Below are 25,416 nucleotides of genomic sequence, written 5' to 3'. Positions count from 1 at the left end.
GAAAAACACCAAAAACAGTTTTCAATTCAGCACTCAAAATACAACTAGGATCACAATGTTTTTTATCAGAAATATAAAAAAGGTTTTTTTAGAACAGTGTAATTGAACGAACGTCGTTCCAACATGTCACAGGTCCCCCTTGTGTTTCGAGCGGTAGAGCGAACGACTTTACAAGAGAGCAGACAGTTCTATTTGCGTTTCGCGCGTTATTACCGTCTACTGCGCATATGCGCGAGGTATATCGCGCGTGGATGGTGTAATAGGTCTACGTGAATAAGGCATACCGTTACAGATAAGCACGGTTGGGGCGCTGGTGCATAGGTTTACGGTTTACGCGCGTTGTGTAATAGGGGCTTTAAATCTTGATAATGTGCCGTTGTAGCAGCAGCAACCGATATAACAATTGCGCCAGACACTTTTTGTCTTTTATAGGCGTTGCCGACCGCAGAACCGTATTCTGCTTGTTTACATGTTTCTGTATTTGTAAACGCATGCCCATACCAGTTTCTTTGGCGCTTCAGTGTATGTGAACTTGAAATTTGTTAATATGGTATTTATAGATGTATGAGCTTGATAGTCACGTAGTGTAATCGTATCATAACTGGCACACGTGTCATGAGATGATTAAGGTAAGGTGGCCAGTTTTAAGAACAGTATGAATCACGCTTCTACCTCAGGTTCAATCATGGGCTCTTCTGAAGAGGATATCATTGTGATTATCATTATGTAAAGCTTAAAAAAGCCGTACAACGCTAATATCAGTTGTAGCTCGGCTGTTGTTTCTCGTGAGCTCCCTCATATTCCACAATTTCTACCGAAAGAGTCCAGACAGTTTGCACCTTTTGGAGCAACTAGTAACAGCTTCTCTGACAAAGGAGGGCACAAATTTCCGACTTGCTATTTCTCTTGCTGAGAAGCTAGACATTAAAATAACATATGTTGGTGCAGTTGTTTGAATGAAATTAAAAATGCCGCTATGAAAAGTTTATTTTTAGTAAGATAACGTTGTATAGCATTTTATTCGATGTGGTACATACACATTCTGAAACGTTTGTAAGGGCGTTGCAGGGAAGGTTTTGCTGAGATATAATTGCTAAGAAAAAAATTTGATACATTGTGCCATTTCCGAGTTAATTAGCATTGAAGTTAGCCAATCAGGCTGTTGCAAATTTAAGGGACCACCCGGATACAATTAGTGTCAGTTGTTCTCATAGCGTAGATAACAGCGCACGAAACTGCTCAGTCCTTACTGCTGACGAAAACGTTTGGCGACACTGTCTCTAGCGGGCCGTCTGAAAAAGCTCGCGCAACAGTTTAGGTGGCGAACTTCAATGCTAATTTACTTGGAGACGGTGCAACGTACCGAATTTTTTTGTTAACAGTTATTTCCAAGCATAACCTACAATGCAACATCCTTACAAGCTTTTCAGACTGCCTCCGATCGCCCTCTATAAATAATAGTTCCAAGCTACAATTTCATAGAGTGGAGTACGATTCAACGTGAACTGTTATCAGAAAAAAAAAACGTTGTCGGATTTGAAGTGAGATCATCTTCGAACAGTCCTCCTATGTGAAAGACATTTTGAATATATGGAGCACAGAAAGAAATGCCCAGGTGTAGACAGACGTCTTTCAAGCTTGAAAGCAGACGTGCAAGTGAATGTTTCGGCTTGTATCTGCGGCTTACGAAGAAGGAAAACGTCAGGCAGCTCCGCATAGCAGGAGGTAAAAGCTTCACTTGTGCCGCATCGCTGCCAACCTCGCGTGTGTAAATGTCTTGCTCGAGACTGGAAAGACTCCTTTGAGCCTCAAAAAGAGCTGAGGAGCGTTTTTTCAAAACTATACATGCAAAAAAATTTCAAAACTGAGTTAGGGATGCTAATAGCATAATGTTGACCTTTCTCATCAACCTCTGAACCAAGTTTAGCAAAGTCAGATACTGTAATGTGTATGAACAGTCCAAATCATAAGGTTTTAGCAAAACACGATGTGCACATTCCTGCAGCTACAGCGAAAATCGACAAACGCACTATAATTATTCCCTAGTCTCTAGTCTTTCTGCAGCAACCAATTAACAATAATGGAGTATACTGGTTGCATTAAGACAGTGGTTCCCAACCTGGGGGTAATTAGTCCCTGATATATAAAACGAAATTTTCTGTGGTATGAAAACATGAGGATTATGGCACAGTCACGTAATCACGTAACTAAATTGCTTCAAAAAATTAGTTTCACTACCTCATCAGACTAATATCTTTATGACAGGTTGCTAAGTCTAAAAGTGTCAAAAATGACGGTATGCGGCAGTGTGTGGCGGGGACCACAGTGAATGTCTTAACGACAGACATTACTGGAATTTCGCGCGCAGTAGGCGATGACAGCTATAATCCTTTCATCATAAGAATAAACCTGATGTAAACATTGCGGCCGAAGTGGCCGTGCGGTTAGAGGCGCTGCAGTCTGGAACCGCAAGACCGCTTCGGTCGCAGGTTCGAATCCTGCCTCGGGCATGGATGTTTGTGATGTCCTTAGGTTAGTTAGGTTTAACTAGTTCTAAGTTCTAGGGGACTAATGACCTCAGCAGTTGAGTCCCATAGTGCTCAGAGCCATTTTTGTAAGCATTGCACTATGTATTCTTCCGCACTTGCTGGAACCTCATTGGATTTCCGTTTAACGTGGGACTGCAGCCAAGCTGTCTCGTGTACTGTTCAAATGGTTCAAATGGTTCTGAGCACTATGGGAGTTAACATCTGAGGTCAGCAGTCCCCTGGACTTAGAACTACTTAAACCGAACTAACCTAAGGACAGCACACACACCACACACCCATGCCTGAGGCAGGATTCGAACCTGCGACCATAGCAGCAGCGCGGTTTCGAACTGACGCGCCTAGAACCCCTGGGCCACAACGGCCTTCTCGTGTGCTGTCAAGTACGATAATAAGGGTACGTTTCGAGCTGTACGTTACGCGATAATACGGGACGACAGCTTTACCGGCGCATTTAACTTGGACAATACTAGCTGGTCAGCTGGTACAGCTAGCCTGCAGTGACGTGGCCAGCTGCAGTTCAAACGTAAAAAGAGACGAGCAGAGGAGCAATACAGCTTCGAATGCCATTTAATTTTTAAGCACAATGAAATGATACACTGCAAATCTCCCACAATACCCTCCTTAGACGACTAGACGAAAACCGCAACACATCGTTTTTAGCTAACTTACTATTGCAATTAAAAACAAGAATGATGAAAATTCATGACTTAACCACAGGCTAATTTTTCTGTATAAGCTGTGTGAAACGTAAGAGAGTACTGAAGTATTTCGCCATATAGTTAAACATTGAAACCACTGAAGGTATTACTTACAGTCAGTCGTCTGGAAGATGGTATCTGTTCTTTCGAACATGTTTGAAAGAACGGACACCATATTCATATAAGTATATAGTTCTGTCAATACCGGCCATGACTTTCTTCTTCTGTGCGGATGTCTTCCACGAGTAATGAGTGTGTTGGGTAGGGACACTACGAATGTAGTGTGTGGGCACTAGGGTGAGAATGTGGGTCACGCGTGAGGCGTGCGCGAGATAGTCCCTGCAGTCGCACTATCCTATGTGCCCTCGGTGGCTCAGATGGATGCCGGCTGCGTGTTCGGTCAGAGGATTTTCTACCCTCTGTAATAAAAAAAACTGAATTAATCGATCAACGACGAACTTAAACGAGTGCGTCACGACGTCCGCCCCGAGCAGTTGCAACGAACGAAAGCGAACAGAATGAGATTAAAATAAAAAAAAAGAAAAGATGGATAGAGCGTCTGCCATGTAAGCAGGAGATCACCTGTCCTCGTTGATATATGTCAACGCTCGTCAGCAGCTGAAAGTATTAATATATAATTCTAAAAGTTCTCAAAGAGGTTGGAGCGAAATTCGATGGACTCTTGTTCCACATAGAAGTTTGTGATGGCTGTCACATGGCAAGGTGTTGCATAGAGTACTTGAGCTCCGACCACAAATTGGTTTGTTTGTACAAAGGGCGAGGACGGAAAAGGAGAAAGTCTTACTTGCCAAAATAACAGACAGTATATTTATTCCCAAAATCGCATATCTTGCGGGTTTCTTTGCGTAAATCAATACGATTAACCTCGGGATGCAAGGAAATGTGGTGAATATTTTGACGGCACAAGCTGTAGTTGCAGTTTTCTCCGGAAGTTGGAGCTTTACCAGTGCAAGGCTGAAGTCGACATTTTCATGTTCCCAGAATTGACAGTAATGCTCGATGCCAATAGTGAAAAATGCTCACTCACAAATGAAATAAGCACTAACCATCAATAATAAATTCCATCAGTAACTATATTTCTGGACTGGAGAATCGACAAGTAAATTCCTGGGTTTTTAGGCCGTTTTCTGTGAACGGAGGAATATTTTCGAACAGTGAAATTCAAGCCATAGCAGAATTTCTTGGACTACTTGAAGACAACACACTGAAAATAGATGTCTCCAAAACAGAACTGGCAGCATTAATAGTATTGATTCCGTTCACTACAACTTATAGGGGTGAAAGTGGATTTGGGACTGTGGTGAGAACGAAAATAAAATCAAGGAAGTGATTGAACTTGGAACGCGATTTATGACGTGCCTTAGCCGAGACCAAACCGAATATAAAGTAGATTGTTAAAAATAACCGATACCAACCATCTCATTGACTTTTCTTATTTCTTGGTTTAATACAACACTTACAAAAATGTCAGTTTCATTTGTTGAGCGTTAATAAAATGTTGTGTATTTTCCAGTAATTTTAAAAATTGAAACATTCAAATCTTTTTCTTCTCAATATTAATGAATTAAGGATGGGTCCACCTTTTTGCAAGCATGCTATTGTTTTGTTTTACTACCTAGACATGTCTCACCACAGTTTCGGCATCCTCAGTGAGTTTTTCCTTTTACTTTTCATGCAGTTGACACTGTGTGAGTCCCGTGGCTACCAGTGGAAATCGTCCACTGGTCCAGATTAGTAAAATATGTCATCCTTCCTGTATCTGGATTGTTCTGAGCTTTGGCTGGATTTCATTTTGTACCAAACGTGTCTTTGTTGTTTTTGCGTGTTTGAAATAACGTTTTCTCCTGCTCGTTTGTGAATAACTTGCGTCTTGTTATCTTTTCCACTCTCAACTTTAGTTAGACTCTAAACTCTATTAGGGGTATTGGTTTCTACACAATCTCGTTCAGGGACAATTGTCTCAAAAAGGTTGTGAACCACTGCTTTAAGAGATGTTACTAACTACTGTTGCAATATTTACTTGCGGACATTGTGTATCAAACAGCGTTGCCGTTTTTGCAAAATTGTTACAAGCTTGGCTTGTCTGTTAGCGCAACATATAAATGCAGCCTCCGTTAATTTTATTTGTGTCAACAAGTTTATGTTGATCAAGTCGTCTCACAGATGGCTTGCATGTTGCTCATCCTGTATCGACGATGCAAGCATCTTCTAGATCCAGCGCCAACGTTCGAGAAAATACCAAACTCCTTCAGTAGTATGGTGGTTGGACTATTGAAGCAGTGCCACGCGGAAGAATCGGGCAGTTCCCATTTGAACAGCGATCTGATAAGAGGATTCTTTTTAACTGTAATACGAGCAACGAGTGCAAGTTAGTAACGTTTGAGGTGTACAGTGACGTGTACTTTGATGACTATAGTGCTTTTGTTGACTATTTACCGTCTAATAAACATATCATATCAAGGCTTACGAAAACGTCCAAAAATGGAAATAGACAGTGTCACGTTCCAGATGATTACACAAAAGAATGGTCTTCTGTCAAGAAAGGACGTACACATCAGGAAGCGTTGTGTGAGATTTGTAGCTGTTTCATCTCAGTAACTGACGGAGGTAAGGCAGATGTGAGGCGTCACATTTCTACCAAAAATCGTACAAGCAGATTCGTGGTAGCATCGACATTAAAGCCAATGTCAATATTAATCATTAAAAAAGATACCCAGGAAGAACTGCTCGTTTCTTCTGCAGAACTATCAACAGCTTATAAAGCTGCCAAGCATCATCAGTCTTTCTTTTCACTTGAGTGTACCGTAAAACTGAATGCCGCAATGCATCCTGACTCCAAAGTCGCCTCAAATTAGTCTACAGCCAGTATCAAAGCTACAGCGATTGTTAAAATTATTTTCGCACCACACTACGTGTCCGATTGCATAAAACAATTGCAAGAAATTTCGTTTACGGCATAGGCACCGTAGCATCGAAACAAAAGTCTGAAAAGATGTTTCCTTTAGTTGGTCAATACTACACTGAAACTGACGGAATCCAGCTGAAGCTGTTGAAATTTGATTCGCTGAATAACGAAACATGGAAGACAACTGCAAAGTTTTGTCTCCATTAGGTAAATAAATCGCTTTTTGTGGAGACAATACCCGTACCAACTTCGGAGAGCTTAATTGGTGCAGCCAGAGGAATGTGTTTCACCATATTAAGAAAAGCTTGTAAAAAATGTAGAAGGAATTGGATGCTCTATCTGTATACTCTACAATACTATACCAAGCGCTGCTCGAGTCTTAAAACTGTCGACATTGAAATAATCGTAATGAAAAAAAAATGGTTCAAATGGCTCTGAGCACTATGGGACTTAACATCTGTGGTCATCAGTCCCCTAGAACTTAGAACTACTTAAACCTAACTAACCTAAGAACATCACACACATCCATGCCCGAGGCAGGATTCGTACCTGCGACCGTAGCAGTCGCGCGGCTCCGGACTGAGCACCTAGAACCGCTAGACCACTGCGGCCGGCGTAGGCATATAATAAGCACTACAGCACGTCCTGCCGGTTGGTTTCCTCCTCCGGCAATTTGCATTTCGCGCTGTTGCGGTTCTACCACAGTTCCTCTGTATTCCATGGAGTGTCTGTTGTGCCTAGGTGGGGGAGTGACAGTGTGATGGCGCTAGCGGCGTCGGAGGTATTGCAAGCTCGGTCAGGTGGCTCAGTTCTTCACTGCTGGGGTTCACGACCGCATTGTTCCCTAGGGGCACTGCAGCGACGAGCCAGAGTTTTCCCGTTGTCTTTCCTCAATATTGCCGCCGGGTTCGGTTAAGTGATGAATAGCGTCGTTGTAACGTTTATTTCTACCAAGACAAAGCCGACAGACCACGCCGACGATAAGGGAGTGTGGTGTTGCCAAGGTGGTTGACTAAGAGAACTGGCTAGGACAGCTGCGTTGGTTCCTTAGCTTCTTGGTCGTGTTTTCTATCGTATTAAAGGGCCAAAAACGACTGAGAATTGTTAGCGTTATTCTGCAATTGTGTGCGACGTGTTGTTGATTTCCTTGTCTAGTTTTGTGGTGGGGCCGTTGTGAGTTATTGCAAGGACTGGCACCGAGAACAGCTGTGCTTGATAACCACCTTGTTGCTAAGGAAAACCACAAAAGCATGTCCATCACCGCAGTAAAGTGATGGAAACGACCATTACGGAGTAGCTGCTACCATTCTAGAGATGCTACGTTTGATTCTCCTTGTCGTGCTGTAGCATGGTGAGGCCCGTAATGAAATGTTGTAAGGACTACCGGCTGCAAAGTTGGTGGCGAAAGGTTCATCAGTTGCAACGGAGTGGTAGCACATGGACCCTGCGTAGTTGGTTGCCGGAAGGGATTGTCATTCAGCAGTGATACTATTCTTGGCTGTGGCAATTCTGGATCGTCTGTATCTGGTTGTTGCTACTGATGTAACACAAAAGGGATAGGTACTGGTGGTCTGTCGGGTGGGTACGTTTGTAGAAAATTGAAGCTTGAGCTGTGGAAAGCTGAGTCGCCCCTGTGCTGTTGTGTGGTCGCAATGTCCTGGCATTGCAGGCCGTTGTATAGTTAGGGCTTTTATCGTATTGTTCCTCTGCACTGGCTCTAAGGTTTTATTATAAAGTGTACAGGTTAACCTTTGAGGTGGTTGTATTGCGGTGTGTGTTCTTTGCAGTACCGCGCTTTGCTTCCGTAGAATGGGAAAATGGTGCACCACCGCAGTTAGTAAATCTTATGTACAGTGCTTGCGGCAACTGATGAGCTGGATACGGTCGCACGGGCTTAATTAATATTGTTTTGTGCAGTACCTTAGTGTACGCACGGTTACAACAACTTGACCAGTGTTCGGCCTCGCTTGCGTGGCTGCTCACCGTTAAAGTTAAGCTATGCTTTCGGTTGTGGCCCTGTGAGCGTATAGCGCGTCTGGGTAACAGTAGCTTATTGTTTGAATGTGGTGGTGACTTATCTTGGCCAATATTTAGTACAGTAAGTTTTAAAAGCCTTGTTACTAAGCCCTGTTAGCCTATTGTTTGAATGTAGTAATCATGCGCTTGTCCAGTATAAAGTTTTTTTTTAAATAGTACAATTTTAAAGACTTGTTGCTACAGCCGGGCCCTGTTATCTTAATTTAGTTATCATGCGCTTGCCCACAAAGCTCAAGTTGTAAGAACCTTGTTGCCAAAACTTGACTGTTTCGCATGCCCTTTGTGTTTGACGGTTAAAGCCTTCCCTAGTACTGAAGCTGCCTACCGCCTATTCTTCTGTGTTATTTATAGACATCGCGGGGTTAAGTAGTTGGGCTTCGGGCATGGGCCACGCCCATTAGAACTAAACAGGGCCGATAAAAAAATTTAACTATTCATTGGAAGCCTAAGCTTTTAAGACCGCTGCTAAGTTTGCGCAAAGTTACTTCCACGACGAAGGTAGTGACTGTGGTCTGCTTCTGGGATTCTGCCGTAGCGTGTTGCACGTTTGGCCTGACTCACTCACCACATGATCTTTTGGGAGGTCTTCCTGGGAGGTCGACCAACATCAAGAGATCCATCAGGACCGAGACGGCGTTCGCTTCCTGTCATCATACAGCAGGCGACGGGTGTTGAACATCCAAGAGAGCTGGATTTTTAATTATCGAAACCCATTTAAACAATTCATTCCATTCCACCCTCGATACTTAATAATCCAGCCCTCCAGTCCTACGATATCGGGAACAACATAAAATTAGGTGGGGAAAAAATATACGGAATTAAAGAAGGCAACATATCTGGTATCAGCAACAGTTATAAGCATCTATCGACTTTTGAAAAGAACTGGAAAATTCGCACCTTAACAAAACTGTCATAAAAATTAAATTTTAATGTATTTCATTACAACACTTTAATAATGTCAGTGAGATCTAGTAGTCATCCAAAAACTGAAATGCCCAAACATATCTAGCTGAAAACTCATTTTATGAAAAACTGTATCTGTTGCACTTATCGAGTTTTGAGAAAACGCTCAATTCATATACTGAAATAAACAGTTGGAATCCCGTCGTAAGTTGCATTAAGTATCTTTTTTTATTTATGGTAGTGCCTAATTTGGCATTGTCCGTTCTCAAACCGTCCGTCTTCGTAAGTCATTGAAATCCAGTGAAGTGTGCTTGTGTGGAACAGCCACGGCAGATAGTTTAACTTAGACTAGGCAAGTTACAGCAAACATTAGCTACACGAAACATGCATACTTGACTGTATGTCAGTTACTTACGAAGATGGCTAGTTTGAGAACAGGCACAATGCCCGAAACTAGTCGCCACCAAGAAATAGAGGATTCTTCTTACTGCAACGTAAGACGGAATCTAACCATTTATTTTAATAAAGAAAAAGTTGCGGCCCAATTTCACCTACAGCATGTTAGAGGCCCGTAAAAATTTGTTAGCTGCATTTTGTAAACAGCAATATATGGCCTACATTTACAATAACTAGTTTTTTTTTCAGACCCGTTGTGTCGTCTCAGTGAGAACCGCACCTAACTGATACAGCAATTGTCCATCCTCTAGTGCATATCCCTTTTGCACAGTCAGTCCTAGCACATCCCGGCGTCTCCTGATACCGCAGACAAGCATGTGGGTGAAAAATATCTCCAGACATTCTGGCGCGCAACACCTTCAGCGACTTTGTCGCAGCATGATTTACAGTCCTTCTACAGCGTGCTCCTAACTAAATGAATGAAATAAAAGTAAATAAGACATAAGTTAGCGTCGGTCACACAATATTGTGTGACTGACGCGCCTTGGTGTCTAATGTAGTCATATCATAAAGAAGCTATTGATCGTTACCTGTCCACTGAAAGTGAATGTGAATTCTACCGGCCCCACATCAATGTTTTTGAAAACGGATTTTCGCCCTCCCCGAATTCGTGACTACATCTAACAGTACACCTCACAACTTCACAAGAGACTACACTGAATATATACTTAAGGCGCATCACTCTTTATCCGGATACTGGATATCAACACGAGTGAGTCAGACAGCATCTGTTGTTGGTGGTTGATCAGCAGCAAGGGATCTCTCAGCGTCTAATCTCTTCTAGTCACATTTATTTTCCGGTGAAACAGAAAAAGTTCCTGTCGACGAGGATGTTATTAGAGACGAGCACATGCTCAAATTGAAAGAATGTGTGCAAAGATGCGTGTCCTTCCCAAATAAACTATTCTGGCATTTGCCTTAATCGCTTTGCGAAGGCCAAGGAAAACCTGAATATGAATCGCAGGGCGTGCATTGAATCCCACTCCTCCGAATGTGATTTAAGCGTCTTAATCACGAGCACTTGCTGTGTTTCCCGAACAGGTGGTAATGTTGAAAGTGACAGAGCCAGCTTCACCCCACCTGCTTAGTCTTTCCGCGCCAGACCATCGGCTCTGAGCAAACTCACCTGGCCACAGGCGAGTCCTCCCACCAGAAGATCGCCGTCCGTGGGGCAGAACGCCAGTGAATGCACTTCGTGCGGGCTCTCCAGCCGTAACTTGGGCGTGAACCTGCACACACATACACAACGGGATACTTATTGTACCCCACCTCCTGTCAATTAATACTGAAAATTCTGCCTTACATTGAATTCCAAACTGTTTCCTAGAACATTTTACAGCACTGGAGCAACATTTTTTACGTGAAATTTATTACTCTTGCAAACCATCGGGCTAGTTTAGAGCTGTAATTTTACATGTCGTCGAAACACATTTGGTATATCACTAGCCATTAAAATTGCAACGCTGGGCAGGATACCAAATAAAGAAATTTTACTTAATGTGCATCTACAGCGTACTAGGAAGAATAAAAAAAAATTCTGACAGAAGCAATGGCTTTAAGTCGGCTGGGTACAGAGTCGAATTGAGATTGGGTAACACACTGGTTCTATGTCAGAAAACAGAGAATGTTATGGTTGATGAGCAATGGCTTATCAGTCTTTGTGAAACCAAAGACGGCATGTTTTCAACGGATGAGAGATTTGGAGAACATGTTGGCCAGTACAACAGTCGGACACCCTCTGTGTCGAAATAGGAAGCTGCGCGGGGTAACCGGGCGGTCTTGGGCGCCTTAGTACGGTTCGCGCGAGCCCTTCCACCCCTCCCTCCCTCCCTCCACCCCCCCTCCAGTCGGAGGTTCAAGCCCTCCCTCGGCCATGGGTGTGTATGTGTTGTCCTTATCGTAAGTTAAAGTTAGATTAAATAGTGTGTTGGCCTAGGGACCGATGACGACAGCAGTTTGGTCCCACAGGAACTTACCACAAATTAATCGAAATAGTTCGGGGTAGCACAGGCAACATACATTTCTGCATTACCTTATTGAAAATAACGTAAGAGAGACCTCGAAGATAGCAGACGGCCACGGCCTTAACACGACATAAATCTAACATCTGTCCACATTACCACCTATGCGAAACAGGTGATTGTGTGGTGTACCCAAAGGTACTGCATACCATCAAGCCAGGTGCTGATTCCGTATGAAGATGATGTATGTGATCTGGGAACATTCGTTCTCCTTCGCACCTCCATACACCGATATGTCCATCGTGATGCTATATGCCAAAATGGTACTCATCTGAAACGACAATGTGGTACCAGTCTTGTGCCCAGTGATACAGTTGGGCACCCCACAGTCGGCACATGTCTCTATCGCTACTTCAAAGGAAACTGCAGCAATAGTAGGCGTGCTGATGGCCCGCGGTGCTGCGAAAAACCATCTTCTCGGGCGCCAGTCACATGGGGTCTTTCAAATCCTGTGATTCTTTACATGTGACTCTCCTGAGCCCATCGATTCTATATGCGACTGACAGAGTGGGTTCCTCACGCAACATGAGCAGCAGTATTGCAAAACCATCAACTGCAGTTTCGATACGCTACGATTATGTGGCTGTCGGATTGCGACTCGTGCTGGTATTGTTTATCCTTTTTTTATACGATAAATAACGATTTATCACAAACAACATTCAAATGCGATTCAGGAATGAGGAACCTCCTACATGTTTTTTTTCCTTGTACAGGGTATCCCAGAAATGTTTCTATAAACTTTGAGGGGTTGTAGAGGGCGTCTTGAGGAACAAACCGAGCATAGGCACCTGTGTCCAGGGACGTAATCCAGCGACACTACAGAGTTGGCGCCTGCCACTAGGACACCCCTTCGGCAGCAAACGTGACTTTGTACGCTGTCGGATCGTAGGCGGAACACCTCGCAGTGTTTGTTATTCACTGATCGCGACTGATTGCCACGATCGCCAATGGAGAAGATGGAGCTAGCTGCTGCGAAGGTAGGCCATGTGTCCTATGAATGCGATGTTCTGTTGCCTCGGTGGATTATAGTTTTGAGCACGGATTTCCATCCACCGTTTATACTTCTCCTGTACATTGAGAAACATTCGAGACTTTAAAGGGTTCCAGGAGAAAAATAAGCTGTGGATGGAAACCTATAACTTCGATGCTATGTAGTGTAATTGGATGACGTTTCCAGACGGATTACTGTCCTCCTCTCTAACCCTCTCTAACCCCTCTAAGTCAGTCGTTATATTTCTGGGACATGTTTTATATGGTGTTCCGCCTAACTATTTTGTGTGGTTGAGGCAAACACTAATCGGTTGCATACTCAGACATGTAGTACATGAGAGCCGACTGCCGTGACCGAGCGATTCTAGGTGCTTCAGTCCAGAACCACGCTGCTGCTACTGTCGCAGGTTCGCATCCTGCCTCGGGCATGGATGTGTGTGATGTCCTTAGGTTAGTTACTTTAAGTAATCTATGTCTAGGGGACTGATGACCTCAGATGTTAAGTCCCGTAGTGCTTGAACCATTTTTGTAGTACACTTTGACAATTTGATGTTATTACCTAAGGCTTCCACTGTGTTGAAATTTTAATGGCTAGCACTGAAATAACGTGTTACTGCATCCGACACCTTCAAACACTCACTGGCAACATTACGTTATATGACGGGCAGTATTCGGGCAAAAATCCAAAAATAACTGAATTAGAATACAACTGCCTGTCAACAATGAGACAGGTAAACTACCACAGTTTTGAAACTATTGTTGCGGCCACATGTAGTACGCATTGCTTCACGCAGTGGAGAATGGCAAAACAGAGGCACGCCAGCGACCGAGGCGTTGCGAAATAAGCGCGCACAGATAGCCTTGCTGACAGCAGCAGTCTACCAACCGGCTGACAGAATGACGCACGCAAACCGAGTGCCGAGCGAAGCATGGAGAGTGCTGAGTAAGGGGAAGTGAGGCCAGCACGCTAAGTTACGCTGCAATATACTGCGGGAGTAATAACAAAAAGCTACCACCGTGGGTAAAAAACGTCCTCCTGCCGCATATAAATAGTGAACCGCAGGCAGCAACGGACAGAAGCCATTAGGAAGCAGTTCGGATCAGAGGACGGACGTGGTCCGTGTCCGAATGTTCAATCTTCTGGAAGTCTGTTCCAGCTCGCAGGTGTCATCCGTTCGCCGCCAGATGTAAACTTCAGCTCTGGAGGTCGGCCCGAGTTCGGTCAGCACCATGGCTGACTAACTACAGCGAGAACTTCAAGCAGGACCGGCCGCAGCGCGGTCTTGGTCACAGGCGCCGCCCGGGACTGACGCCCGGACTTAACGGCAACCCAGCGAGACGGCGTGTGGTCCGTCCATGATGGGACCTTGCGGACATCGCAACTGATGGCTTCCAAGCCGCTGGTGAAGCAGGCGTCGGCAGCTGACCTCACGGCGACGCGGCTCCGTGGGCGTGCCCGTACTCGGGGCGCCGAGCGGCGACGAGTTCATCTCGGTCACAGGGCATCCCGGCTTCAGCGGAGCACTGGTGGCCTGAGATTCCAGAGTGCGATCAGCGGCGCGAGTTGCGCGCATTGTCGGAGAATCTACACAGCAGCAGCCAGGCGGAGGGATCCGCAGGGCTGGGCAGCGACGACGAGGGAGGAATTGTAAAGGAAGTTCCATAAATAATTGTAAAACTCCATGCCGTCTCAGTCTTTGGCGCAGCCACTGTGTCTGCTGCTAACGAGTGGTGCAGAAGTCGTAACAATATATTGTAAGAAGCAACTGTGTTCTATTTCAGGAACGTATCAAACATTCAAGTAAAGGGTTTATATAAAACACCGTTGCTCTGGAATACGTGTCCAGTATTGAAACACTATAGTTAGACAAAATTCGAGCATTTTTACGCTGCTTGACGATTGCTAAGGAACAGAGACGTTGTTAGACAGGAATCATCACAGGCAGTGATGGACGACATGTAACACAGTACATACTTGACAGAGATGGAGTGGTATATTTATAACAAAAAATGGCACAGATTTCACCACACTGGAAAGCAGGATCACAGACATAAGTAACATTCATGTCTGACACAGGTCAGGCTCCCAACACAAAGGTCGATATCGAAATCTCAGTGAGGAATATACCTTCCTTGTATATTTCACACCAGTTATTCTTGTCAACTACCGAACTGTTGACGAATTCTTCGGAGATATTGCTCCACACCTCTCCCAAGGCGGTTTGCAGCTCTTGCACGCTTCGGGGAGGGTCGTTCGTTGAGAAACGTGTCTACCAAGAGCATCCCAGGCGTGCTGTGTAGGGTTCATACCCTGGGAATATGCAGTCAATGCCACAGATAAAATATCTTCATTTTCCAGTTTGTCCTCAGCGGTTCAGTGCGGGTTGACATTGGCGTCCATAAACAGAAAGCCGAGACATATCGCAGTCCTAAATAGTCGGACATGATCCAGAAAAATCTCCCTGTTATACCGCTGTGCCGTAACGATACTTCACGCTTAGATATGCAGTTGTGTTCGGCCATTGTGAGTAATGCCTGGCCAAACCATAACGCCTAAGCCATACCGATGACTTTCATGAACATTTTGTGGTGTGTAAGAGGTCCCCTCTCTCTCTACACTAACTGGTGGCCAGTATCGCTTGCCACAGTGAAGTGGGATCACTCTGAACCACTGTCGCTGACCCGAACCAACATGCTCCTACGTCAACGAAATCTTTCTTGACGATGGCGTGGTGGAAGTGAGGGTGCATTTAATAGGACTCCGAGTATATAAACCACCCGATTTAATAGCCGCGAAATTATTCTGGCATTGATACGTGTACCGGTGGAGGTTGTAAGGTCTGCAGCAGTAAGCCTAGGAGTGAGATGGCTGATCCTTTCCGCCACAAGGGCTATGTATGGGTCCTTTTGGGGCATGGTGGTTCGTCTACGGCCGCTGAAATGCTTTCACGTAGCATTTCCGCCTTCAGCGGCCTCTTTTTAATTGCGAGATGATGGTCTTGGACACATCCATTACTGTGGCCACAATAGTGACTATTGTACCGACTTCGAGCCGCCCAAGTGCTCGTTCTCAATCAAAACAACTCAAACGATGTCTTGCAGACATGTTGCCGTACCACAAGGATCTTACATTAATCAGTTCCAGAACAAATGCCGTATTGTATGAACTGTCGAATGCATACTGAGCGTCTGTGCTCGGCTTCGCTGCAGTTAACACTTCCCGCTCTCTACATTTACTCTACCGTTAGTCAATTGTTCCGTAGCAATTGGCAGTTGATCCTTAGCAAGTGTCAGTTGTTTCTTAGAAACTTTCAAGCAGTATATGTGCGCAGTGGTGTCGTTTATCATGTAACACATGCAGACAGCCATCTATAATCGCAAAAAGACCAAAACGGGCCACCTATCGTGCTCAGTTGGTTTGCTGCTAATTGTGTAACAAGTCGATACGGAATGTTTCATCTTTATAAAACTCACGGTTCTCTATGTTTTAGTAGAGTGGAAATATAGTGAGTTTTCATAGCCTAAACCCCCCTCCCGAGTCCAAAAATGGCTACAAGAACTATGGGACTTAACATCTAAGGTCATCAGTCCCTTAGACTTAGAACTACTTAACCCTAACTAACCTAAGGGCATCACACACACCCATGCCCGAGGCAGGATTCGAACCTGCGACCGTAGCAGCAGCGTGGTTCCGGACTGAAGCCCTTAGAACCGCTCTGTCACAGCGGCCAGCCTCCCGTGTCCCATAGCTCTTTAGTACGAATGTGTGCCACGCATGGGGCACTGATACATTTGTTTTGTTCCCATGCCGCAGTTCCCTGCTCTGACAATATACTAAATAAAGTTCTAGAAGTCCTGCATGCTCTTCTCGATTGCTTGGTGATGACCTGACTTGTCCATGTTTTGGACGCCATTTTACTAAATTTAACAGTGATGCGTTCCTTGTGGTGAATATTGCCCAGCGTGGCATGGGTCACAATCAAAGTGCAATGCTCTCTCAATTACTGTTTCCGAAAGTGTCCAAAACTCAGCACTGAGTTAACCCATTGTGTGTGAGGGAATGACAGTATCGCCAGATATGGCCTTGGTAGAGGCCCCTTGACCAGACAGTGAAACGTCCCCTTCGAAAAATTAATGAATTACTGTGCTGATAAACCTCTTACACTATTTGATTTTCAAACAGCTGAGCAAAACTGAACTTACTCAGACATTTCGCTCTTTACCTATTCTGATCAACACTAAACTGACACACAATATTTTTTAGCGCAACGCAATCTGACTTTCAAAAATCCCTACAAAAGAATCGCCCTGACTAACATTAACCTATACCTTTCACAATCACTTACCTCACAAAAATCTTCGTTACTCGAACTACTGCAATACAGCGAGCGCAACTATTACCAGCTAAATAAAAGATTCAAACTACTGAAGGCACTAACTACTGATAGGCATAGTTAGCAAATGAAAGATTTTCATAGACAACAAACAATGTATTTACCTTAACCGTGTTCAAAAGTCATTATATATATATATATATATATATATATATATATATATATATATATATATGACTTTTGAACACTGTTAAGGTAAATACATTGTTATATATATATATATATATCAGTTCATGATACCCAGTCTTACAAATTTACTGTCTCTATCCAGATCATCCTCTCTCAAAACTCCGCCATCTCACTCCCCACATCCACCACTGCTGGCGGCTCACCTCCAACTGCGCAACGCTCCGCGCTATTTACATCCAGCTGCCCAACACTGCAATGGCCAACAACAATGCAAACCAGCCACAGACAGCACACAGCACAGCCAGTGATTTTCATACAGAGCGCTACGTGGCGTTACCAATATAAAAACCTAAACAGCCTACTTACGACAGGTGTCGCACTGTAGATACCAGCACTGGTAACTCCTTACGTATGCCGAGAAGCATCTGCCTATCGTGTTTGGGGTTGAAGACTCCCTGGCCACACCATGGAAAGAACGCTGATGCAAAAGACATGGAAAGAAATGTATTCCACAGTATTTGGTCTATGCCCAGAATGTCGAAGATAATTTCCTGGCCAAGAAACAACTGTGTCTGTAGAATAGACTGAAGATAGTGTTGGAGAATTTGTATCAACTAAGAGTACGAAAATAAGAAATGGGTAGATCCTTATTAAAACAGCGTCCGTGAACCAATAATGGGCAGCACTTTCCTGTGACAAGCTTGATAATATAACTGTCAACACAATCGTTCAACTTGGTCCTTGTCCTTATATTCTTCTTAATTTAATACTACAGACAGATGAAGGGTTATGTACCAACTTGCAACTATGTGCAATTCATTTTTCATACGAAAGAGACCGGTGCCAAAGTTTAATAGAGTTGACACCTGAGTCTCCATCTTGACATTTCACGGCGATTTAGTACCGTAAAAATTAAAATTCACTGCACGAACAATCCCATCCCATCTAATTAGGGCGTGTAGAAAAGCATGTGAGCCCTCAGAAACTTTAGTAGTAAGCACTGCACTCCTAATAAGTCAGAAATTGTACTTTTGATTAGTCTATCAAATGCGTTTTGTATTAAAGCAATTGCGTTGAATGAGATAGTGTCAAAGATCGAATTTCTACATTCCACGTTCTAACACTTCAACTTCCATACATCATTGCATCAGTAGAGATAAGATACAACGCACAACACATGAAAGTAGAACAAATGGTATCCCTACAGCTTACAAGCTGCCACTGTCAGTGAAGTTCTGCAAATGTTGGAAAATACACTGCCTGAAAAAAAATTTTTGCACGCAGAATACAGCATCACACGTTGAGTGATCACTGCGTAGTCGCGTGAGACAGCGTTATCAGCACCTCAGAGTGTTTGATAGGGGCCTTATTATGGGTCGCCGTTTGGCTGGCTGGTCGAATCGTGTAATATCCAGATTTGCTGGCATTCAGATGTGAAAGTGACCCAAAGTTGGACTGCAGGGGAACATGAGAACAGGCATGCTCGTCATCAGATTCTCATCGACCATGTCTTACCATCACAAGGGAGGATCGCCATATTGTATAAGCTCATCATAACCCCTTCACATTTTCACCTGACAACAGAGAAAAAGTAATTAACTCCTGCAACATTATGTGTCATTCTGCACCAGCAGTTGAGGACTAGCAGCAGCCACGCATAGGCTGCGGTTAACATCCCAACACAAACAGTTGTGACAGATGGTGCGGTGAACAGGAAGCATGGACTGCTGATGAATGGCATCGCATTGGGATCAGTGATGAGCCATAGTTCTGCACTAGCCTGGGTAAGCATCATAGGCGAATGTGGCGGCAACCTGCACATATGTTCCATAAGCTCAAAGTTTTGAATATGTGCAGTGGTGTCACTCCTGGCATCATGGTACGAGTAGCGACCCTGCATGACTTCAAGTCACAGCTGGTTGTGATTGACGGAACTCGGATGGCACAACAGCACGTCACGGAAGTGCTGCATGCTCATGTGTTCACTCGTACGTCAGAAAGTGGTGCCTTTTTTCAGGTGGACAATGGTTGTCCACATATGGTACGTGCCTGTATGTACTGTCTCCATGTTGTTGAGGTACTCCCATGGCCAGCTAGATACCAAGATCCGTCCCTGATAAAACATGTGGATGCGGGCTTAGTAATCAGTTCCGTCTCATCGCCAATATCCAGGGCACAGGGGCGGCTCCTGTATAGGTTTGCAGGTTTGCGCTATCTCCAAAGAATAATTCTGTTCAACTGTCTTTGCCTTCTGAGCGTTCTATACTAGTGGAGAAGTAGCGCTCCATTTATCTCTTTTGAAATACCCGGGCTCCAAACGCCGAACGCAGCGAAGTTGGACGGAATGTGCCGACGTCGACAGGGGGTTGCACTGTGGCTGTGTGGCTGCAAACGTGGGTGTTTCAGAGGGGGTGCGGGGGCAATGCTTGGCAACACTGTACTCGTATGCGGGCTTTGTGTGTATAAACACCTCACCCGGGCCACCCTGGCAGCCACAAGAAGAGAGCCCGAACTCTTCCGAAGGGAAAGGAACTATCGGATCTTCGAACAAAGCGGGATTCACGCGCCACCTTACCAGTTCAGGTGTAGCTGTGAGCGAACTATTTCCTGTGCGTTGTGTTAGTTACTTTAGCGTGTGCTACAGTGAATTTTGAGGCTCAAGTGACAAGTGAATACGTGAAATAATGAATCAGGTAATTTCATTGCGCTCTGAACCCTTCAGTTCACGAAAGTTGGAAGAAAAATTAGAAATCAAGAGGCTAGGTAGGCCGACTCCTGCTTTAACAATTTCGCAAACCGTTAAAACGAAAAGTAGCCAATTCAGTAGGATATTTAACTCTGAATTGTACAAGAAACATGAATGGCTGTGTGGTTGTGACACAAAAAAATACCTTATTTTGTTTTCTTTGTTTATATTTGGAGGAGATCTTTCATGGTCTAAACACGGAGTCTCTGACATTCAACACCTCCATGACAAAATTAGAAAACACGAACTTTCTTCAGTCCATGTAAATAACGTTTTGAATATGGCAAGTCTGGGCAACGTAAATATAGCTACCCAATTAGACAGTGGGTACAGAAGGTCCGTGGCATTACACAACCAAAAAGTTACCGATAATAGGTAATTATTAACTGTATTCGTTTCTGTGGTGTATTGGAACTTGCCCTTAGAGGACATGATGAGATTGAATCATCTTCCAATCCTGGTGTTTTTCGTTCTGTATTAATATCGCATTTAGAGAAAGCTACAGTTTTCAAAGGAACCTCAAAAACCATCCAGAATGAACTCCTCCAGTGCATGCTTCAAGTCTGCCAAGAGGGAATTAGAAAGTAAATGAAGGGTGCTGAGTTTTTGGCCATAACAGCTGACGAAAGCAGTGAAGTAACCTGTGTTTTCCAGATGGTTATAGTATATAGGTACATCATTAACGGAAAACCAGTGGAAAGATTTTGGGACTTCATAGCACCAGAAAAGCATGATGCCCAGTCTTTGGCAACGTCCATCATCGAACAGATAAATAATCATTTGAGGAACTGTCCACATAAGCTAATAGCGCAAACACGTGATGGTGCAGCAGTCATGAGTGTTACGTCACGTGGTGTGCAGGCTCTTGTTAAGGAAAAGTTTCCCAGTGCTTCATACATTCATTGTTATGCCCACCAGTTGAATCTCATTGTGCTTAAAGCCGCTTCCATTAATAAAAGCCGGCCGTTGTGGCCGAGCGGTTACAGGCGCTTCAGTCCGGAACCGCGCTGCTGCTACGGTCGCAGGTTCGAATCCTGCCTCGGGCATGGATGTGTGTGATGTCCTTAGGTTAGTTAGGTTTAAGTAGTTCTAAGTTCTAGGGGACTGATGACCTCAGATGTTAAGTCCCATAGTGATCAGGGCCATTTGAAACATTAATATGCGAATATTCTTCACTAAACTTCAGGGACTTCGCAGCTTCTTTTCAGCATCTCCTCAAAAAACAGCAGTTCTCGACAAAATAGTACCAAAACGACGGCCACGTTCAGTGCTTCCTCGTTGGAATTTTCAGTCAAGGAGTGTCAATATCGTTTTCGAATATAGGATAGATATTATCACGTGCATGAATAATATGAACCAGGGCGAAAAACTGTAACGAGAACACGATCCTGGAAGCCTGTGGCTTAGTAACAATTTGAAGGACGAAAATATTTTTTGGCTTTCATTTTTTCATAAAACCATGATCCATGTGGATGTTTTGTATAACCAGCTACAAAAAAAGGATATTGACCAAACTTACACAAAATCAGCTGACAGCTTTTGAGCGTGAAATTGCGATCATTAGAGGAGGAGTGAGTGAAAACTCAGCTAGTTTACACGAGTACCATAAAAGAGGGAGAACTGAAGACACATCGATCGTTTGCTGCCATAGCCAGTCAACGCTTAATTCCGCCGCATCGTCGACACGTTCGTCGTTCTTTCCACATTCAGTTATGCTGTTATTTCAAGCAGTGTTGCTTGTCTGTTAGCACTGACAACTTTATGCAGACGTACACTGCGTTGTCTGCGGTGAGAGATAATTTCTGAAATTTGGTATTCTAAGCACACTCTTGACAGTGTGTATCTCTGTATATTGAATTCCCTAACGATTTCCGAAATGAAATATCCTATGGCTCTAGCTGCCACTAACATTCCGCGTTCCGAGTCTGTTAATTCCCGTCGTTCGACCACATAATTTGGGAAACATTTTCACAAGAATCCTCTGAGTACAAATGACAGCTCCGCCAATCCATTGACCTTTTATACCTCGTGTACGCGATACTACCAACACCTGTATATGTGCATATTGCTATCCCCTGACTTTTTTCACCTCAGTGTATGTGCCGTTCGAGCACTCCTATGTTGCTTCTGTTTTCCTAAAATAGTTCCCAGAAAAGGCGCTCCCTCATTCAGGTTTTTTGGCGTTACGTCGTGGTTGATTTTTCTCGCTGTATCCGTTCTTAAGATGAATTGATATTCTCGCAGCAGATCCTATCCTCTCGTAGCCGAAAGAACACATATGTAGTTGCCCGGATTATTGATTTCATGATTGGCTGATTGCTGCACCTTACCATAATAAGACAAAAGAGTAGTCTATCCGAAAGCAGCCGCATACCACATATATTTCTGTCTGGAATTCGAATGCATGCATAGACCCAGTTCACCAGAACGGTCAACGCTTACATGTAGACAGTTTTCCATTTAAAATTCGTTACAAACAGAAGAAAACGACAGAACGTCTCCGCGAAGATACATATATGTCTAGAAGTTCTGATGCTGATAGATATATCAATGAAGATTACCGCAGAAGATGAAATAGTATGCAACACGGAGCAAACCTGCTCTCATTTTGGGTTGTAGTCAGTGTGAGCGCTTTGTGAGGTGACTACATAACACAAAGATATATTGACTGTAGTTTCCAAAATTATGCCGCACTTGTTACGTTGAACATTATGTCTATATTTCTTTGCCTCCAGAATCGCTATTAGGATCCATGCTCCCTCACGCTAGCTTAGTGCTTACACCACACTCAGTGAAGAATAAATGAGACATGCAATATGTCACTACATCAACAGCAAGCCACACTATACACACTTACTCAGACATCCGAACTGAAGAGATTGAGACTCATTACTGGCTTCAGACACGTAGAGAAGTTACTGAATCCATGTATTCAGTTACATAAGAGATTCACCTATCCGGGTAGTTCCTATTTAATCGGAAATTAAGGTGTTCAGCGTTAATAGAGAGTGAGAAACATGAATATGTGCGTTATATGTGAAATATATGAACTGCTAAGATTAATATGTGTAAGTAGGCTGTTTAGGTTTTCTTATTGGTAACGCCACCTAACGCTCTGTATGAAAACCTGGCTGTGCTGTGTGCAGTCTGTGACTAGTTTGCATTGTTGTCTGCCATTGTAGTGTTGGGCAGCTGGATGTGAACAGCGCGTAGCGTTGCGCAGTTGGAGGTGAGCCGCCAGCAGTGGTGGATGTGGGGAAGTGAGATGGCGGATTTTTGAGAGCGGATGATCTGGACATGTGTCCATCAGAGACAGTACATTTGTAAGACTGGATGTCATGAACTGCTGTATATATTATGACTTTTGAACGCTATTAAGGTAAATACATTGTTTGTTCTCTATGAAAATCTTTCATTTGCTAACTATGCCTATCAGTAGTTGGTGCCTTCAGTAGTTTGAATCTTTTATTTAGCTGGCAGTAGTGGCACTCACTGTATTGCAGTAGTTCAAGTAACAAAGATTTTTGTGAGGTAAGTGATTTGTGAAAGGTATAGGTTAATGTTAGTCAGGGCGATTCTTTTGTAGGGATTATTGAAAGTCAGAATGAAGCCAGTTTTACTACTGATTTATTTTTCTTGTTACTGCACATTGGCTCATATTAGTTGTAATATTGCAATTGCTTTGCTAATTTATATATACTATGTCTTGCTTTGCCAATTTCCATTTTTTTGGTCTTGCTCTTTGTGTAAATTTGTTATGTGCTGCTGCATTGCCTCGTCCCTTGGTATATATATCTGAGCTCAGTAGATTTAAGTTAGCTTAAGATGGGGTAGGCTATATGAGAGAACGAGTTGTGATGAATTGGAAGAAATGCATTGAGAAGCTATAAGAAAATGGTTTGGCCAAAAAAGAATTTTGAAAGAGGATATGAACAAAAAAGTAGGGTTTAGGGACAACAGGTTTTGGTAGGATTTTCTTGGAAATAAATGATGAGGTAAGACAATGGAAAATAAATAATGAGGTAAGAAATATGCGAACATATAAATACAGAAAGCATGCTTTGATAGGATTTTTTTGGTGGAAACAAATGTTGAAATAAGACGAAAGATCTATGGAATGAAGTTTTGGGTTGGACTGCAGTACCAAATGTTACACTGAAAACAAACCCTGCCCTTTCCTCTTGTGTTATTCTGCTATGTGTTTGTGTACCCTTGTGTATTTGTGTTTTTCCTGTCTTTATGTGTTTAGCTGATGAGAGTTATGTTGTAGAATTTTTCTAATACTATGTTATTTACTTTGTAAAGATGTTTAGACATTATTTATCTGTTCTGTTTTGTTGCTCATATGTGAAGCTGATGTTTCAAAAGTTATTCTGATCTTTATGTATGTACTTATGTCATAATTCTTGTAACACTGATGTACATGTTTATTTCCATTCTTTTGTAAAGCCTGTTTTACTACAAATGTTATCTGTATTGTTAGTTCTTTAATGATGTATTTTGTACGGTTGTTATTGTATTCTTATGTAATAAAATTGTGATTGACACCTGTTCATCAAATTAAGTAACTTGTAAGTTACATTTCACTGCACACATTTCTGTTGGTCATAGTATATGCACAATATGCGCTAAAAAGAGAGCTGTTAGTGTTTGAACGTATGTTGATAATTCAGCAAGGGACTGATTAACAGCATTGCTGGTTCTAAGGACAATTCCAAAAACTTTGTGCGTGCACAAGTGGTGGTTTATGGACTTGCTATATTGTCTGCAAGACTCTTCGATGTTGATTGTGCACCTGCACAGTCGCAACAGATGGCTGCTGGCCGTCTCTACAAGGACTACAGTGGGTCTGCATCTTTGATGGCCCACGAATACCATAATTTCTACAAGGACTGCACTGGGTCTGCACCCCTGGTGGCCCACCAATACTGTAAACTCTACCAGGACTACAGTGGGTCTGCTCTGTGACGACCTACTTACCAATATTCTTCAAAACTTCGACTGACTCTGCTGTGGGTTTGCTCTGTTGTGGCCCATTACCTGTCTGCATGTCAAGAGTCAGCACTGTCTCTCCGTTGGAAGGACAACACTACTTGTTCAAGACTGCATGAAAATCCACTAATTCTGTGTGCATTTTCTTTTACTGCTCAGACTTTGAAAAAAAAAAAAAAAAAACTTTGCAATTTTACTGTGATGAACGATCAGGACTGTCTTTATGGACTGTGAGAAAATTTTAGCTTTTGACCAATATTGTATCAATAAGTGTGTGCATTTGATTTCTTTGTTATTGTAATTGTGAAAAAATTTTAACAAATATGTATTGGCCAGTGCCCAAAACAATTTGTATAATTTTTTGTGGGGAGCATGGGGGCTATGTAAGTAGGCTGTTTAGGTTTTCTTATTGGTAACGCCACCTAGCGCTCTGTATGAAAATCTGGCAATGCTGTGTGCAGTCTGTGGCTAGTTTGCATTGTTGTCTGCCATTGTAGAGTTGGGCAGCTGGATGTGAACAGCGCATAGCGTTGCGCAGTTGAAGGTGAGCCGCTAGCAGTGGTGGATATGGGGAA

The 25,416-nt window shown here is 43.3% G+C and overlaps 1 protein-coding gene across 1 annotated transcript in view; it reads right to left on the bottom strand.

Annotated features, from left to right (window-relative positions):
* Positions 1-25,416, bottom strand: part of LOC126484831 (dynein axonemal intermediate chain 3-like) — a 167,717-nt gene that overhangs the window by 64,724 nt on the left and 77,577 nt on the right. Inside the window, exon 2 of the mRNA XM_050108462.1 lies at positions 10,696-10,798. Coding sequence (XP_049964419.1) covers positions 10,696-10,798 — 103 coding nt within the window. The remainder of the gene's footprint in view (positions 1-10,695; positions 10,799-25,416) is intronic.

Source organism: Schistocerca serialis, chromosome 1 (genome assembly GCF_023864345.2).
Source record: "Schistocerca serialis cubense isolate TAMUIC-IGC-003099 chromosome 1, iqSchSeri2.2, whole genome shotgun sequence".
NCBI classification, from domain to species: Eukaryota; Metazoa; Arthropoda; class Insecta; order Orthoptera; family Acrididae; genus Schistocerca; species Schistocerca serialis.
Note: the sequence above shows the minus strand (reverse complement) of the source record. Positions and strands in the feature narration are given on the sequence as shown.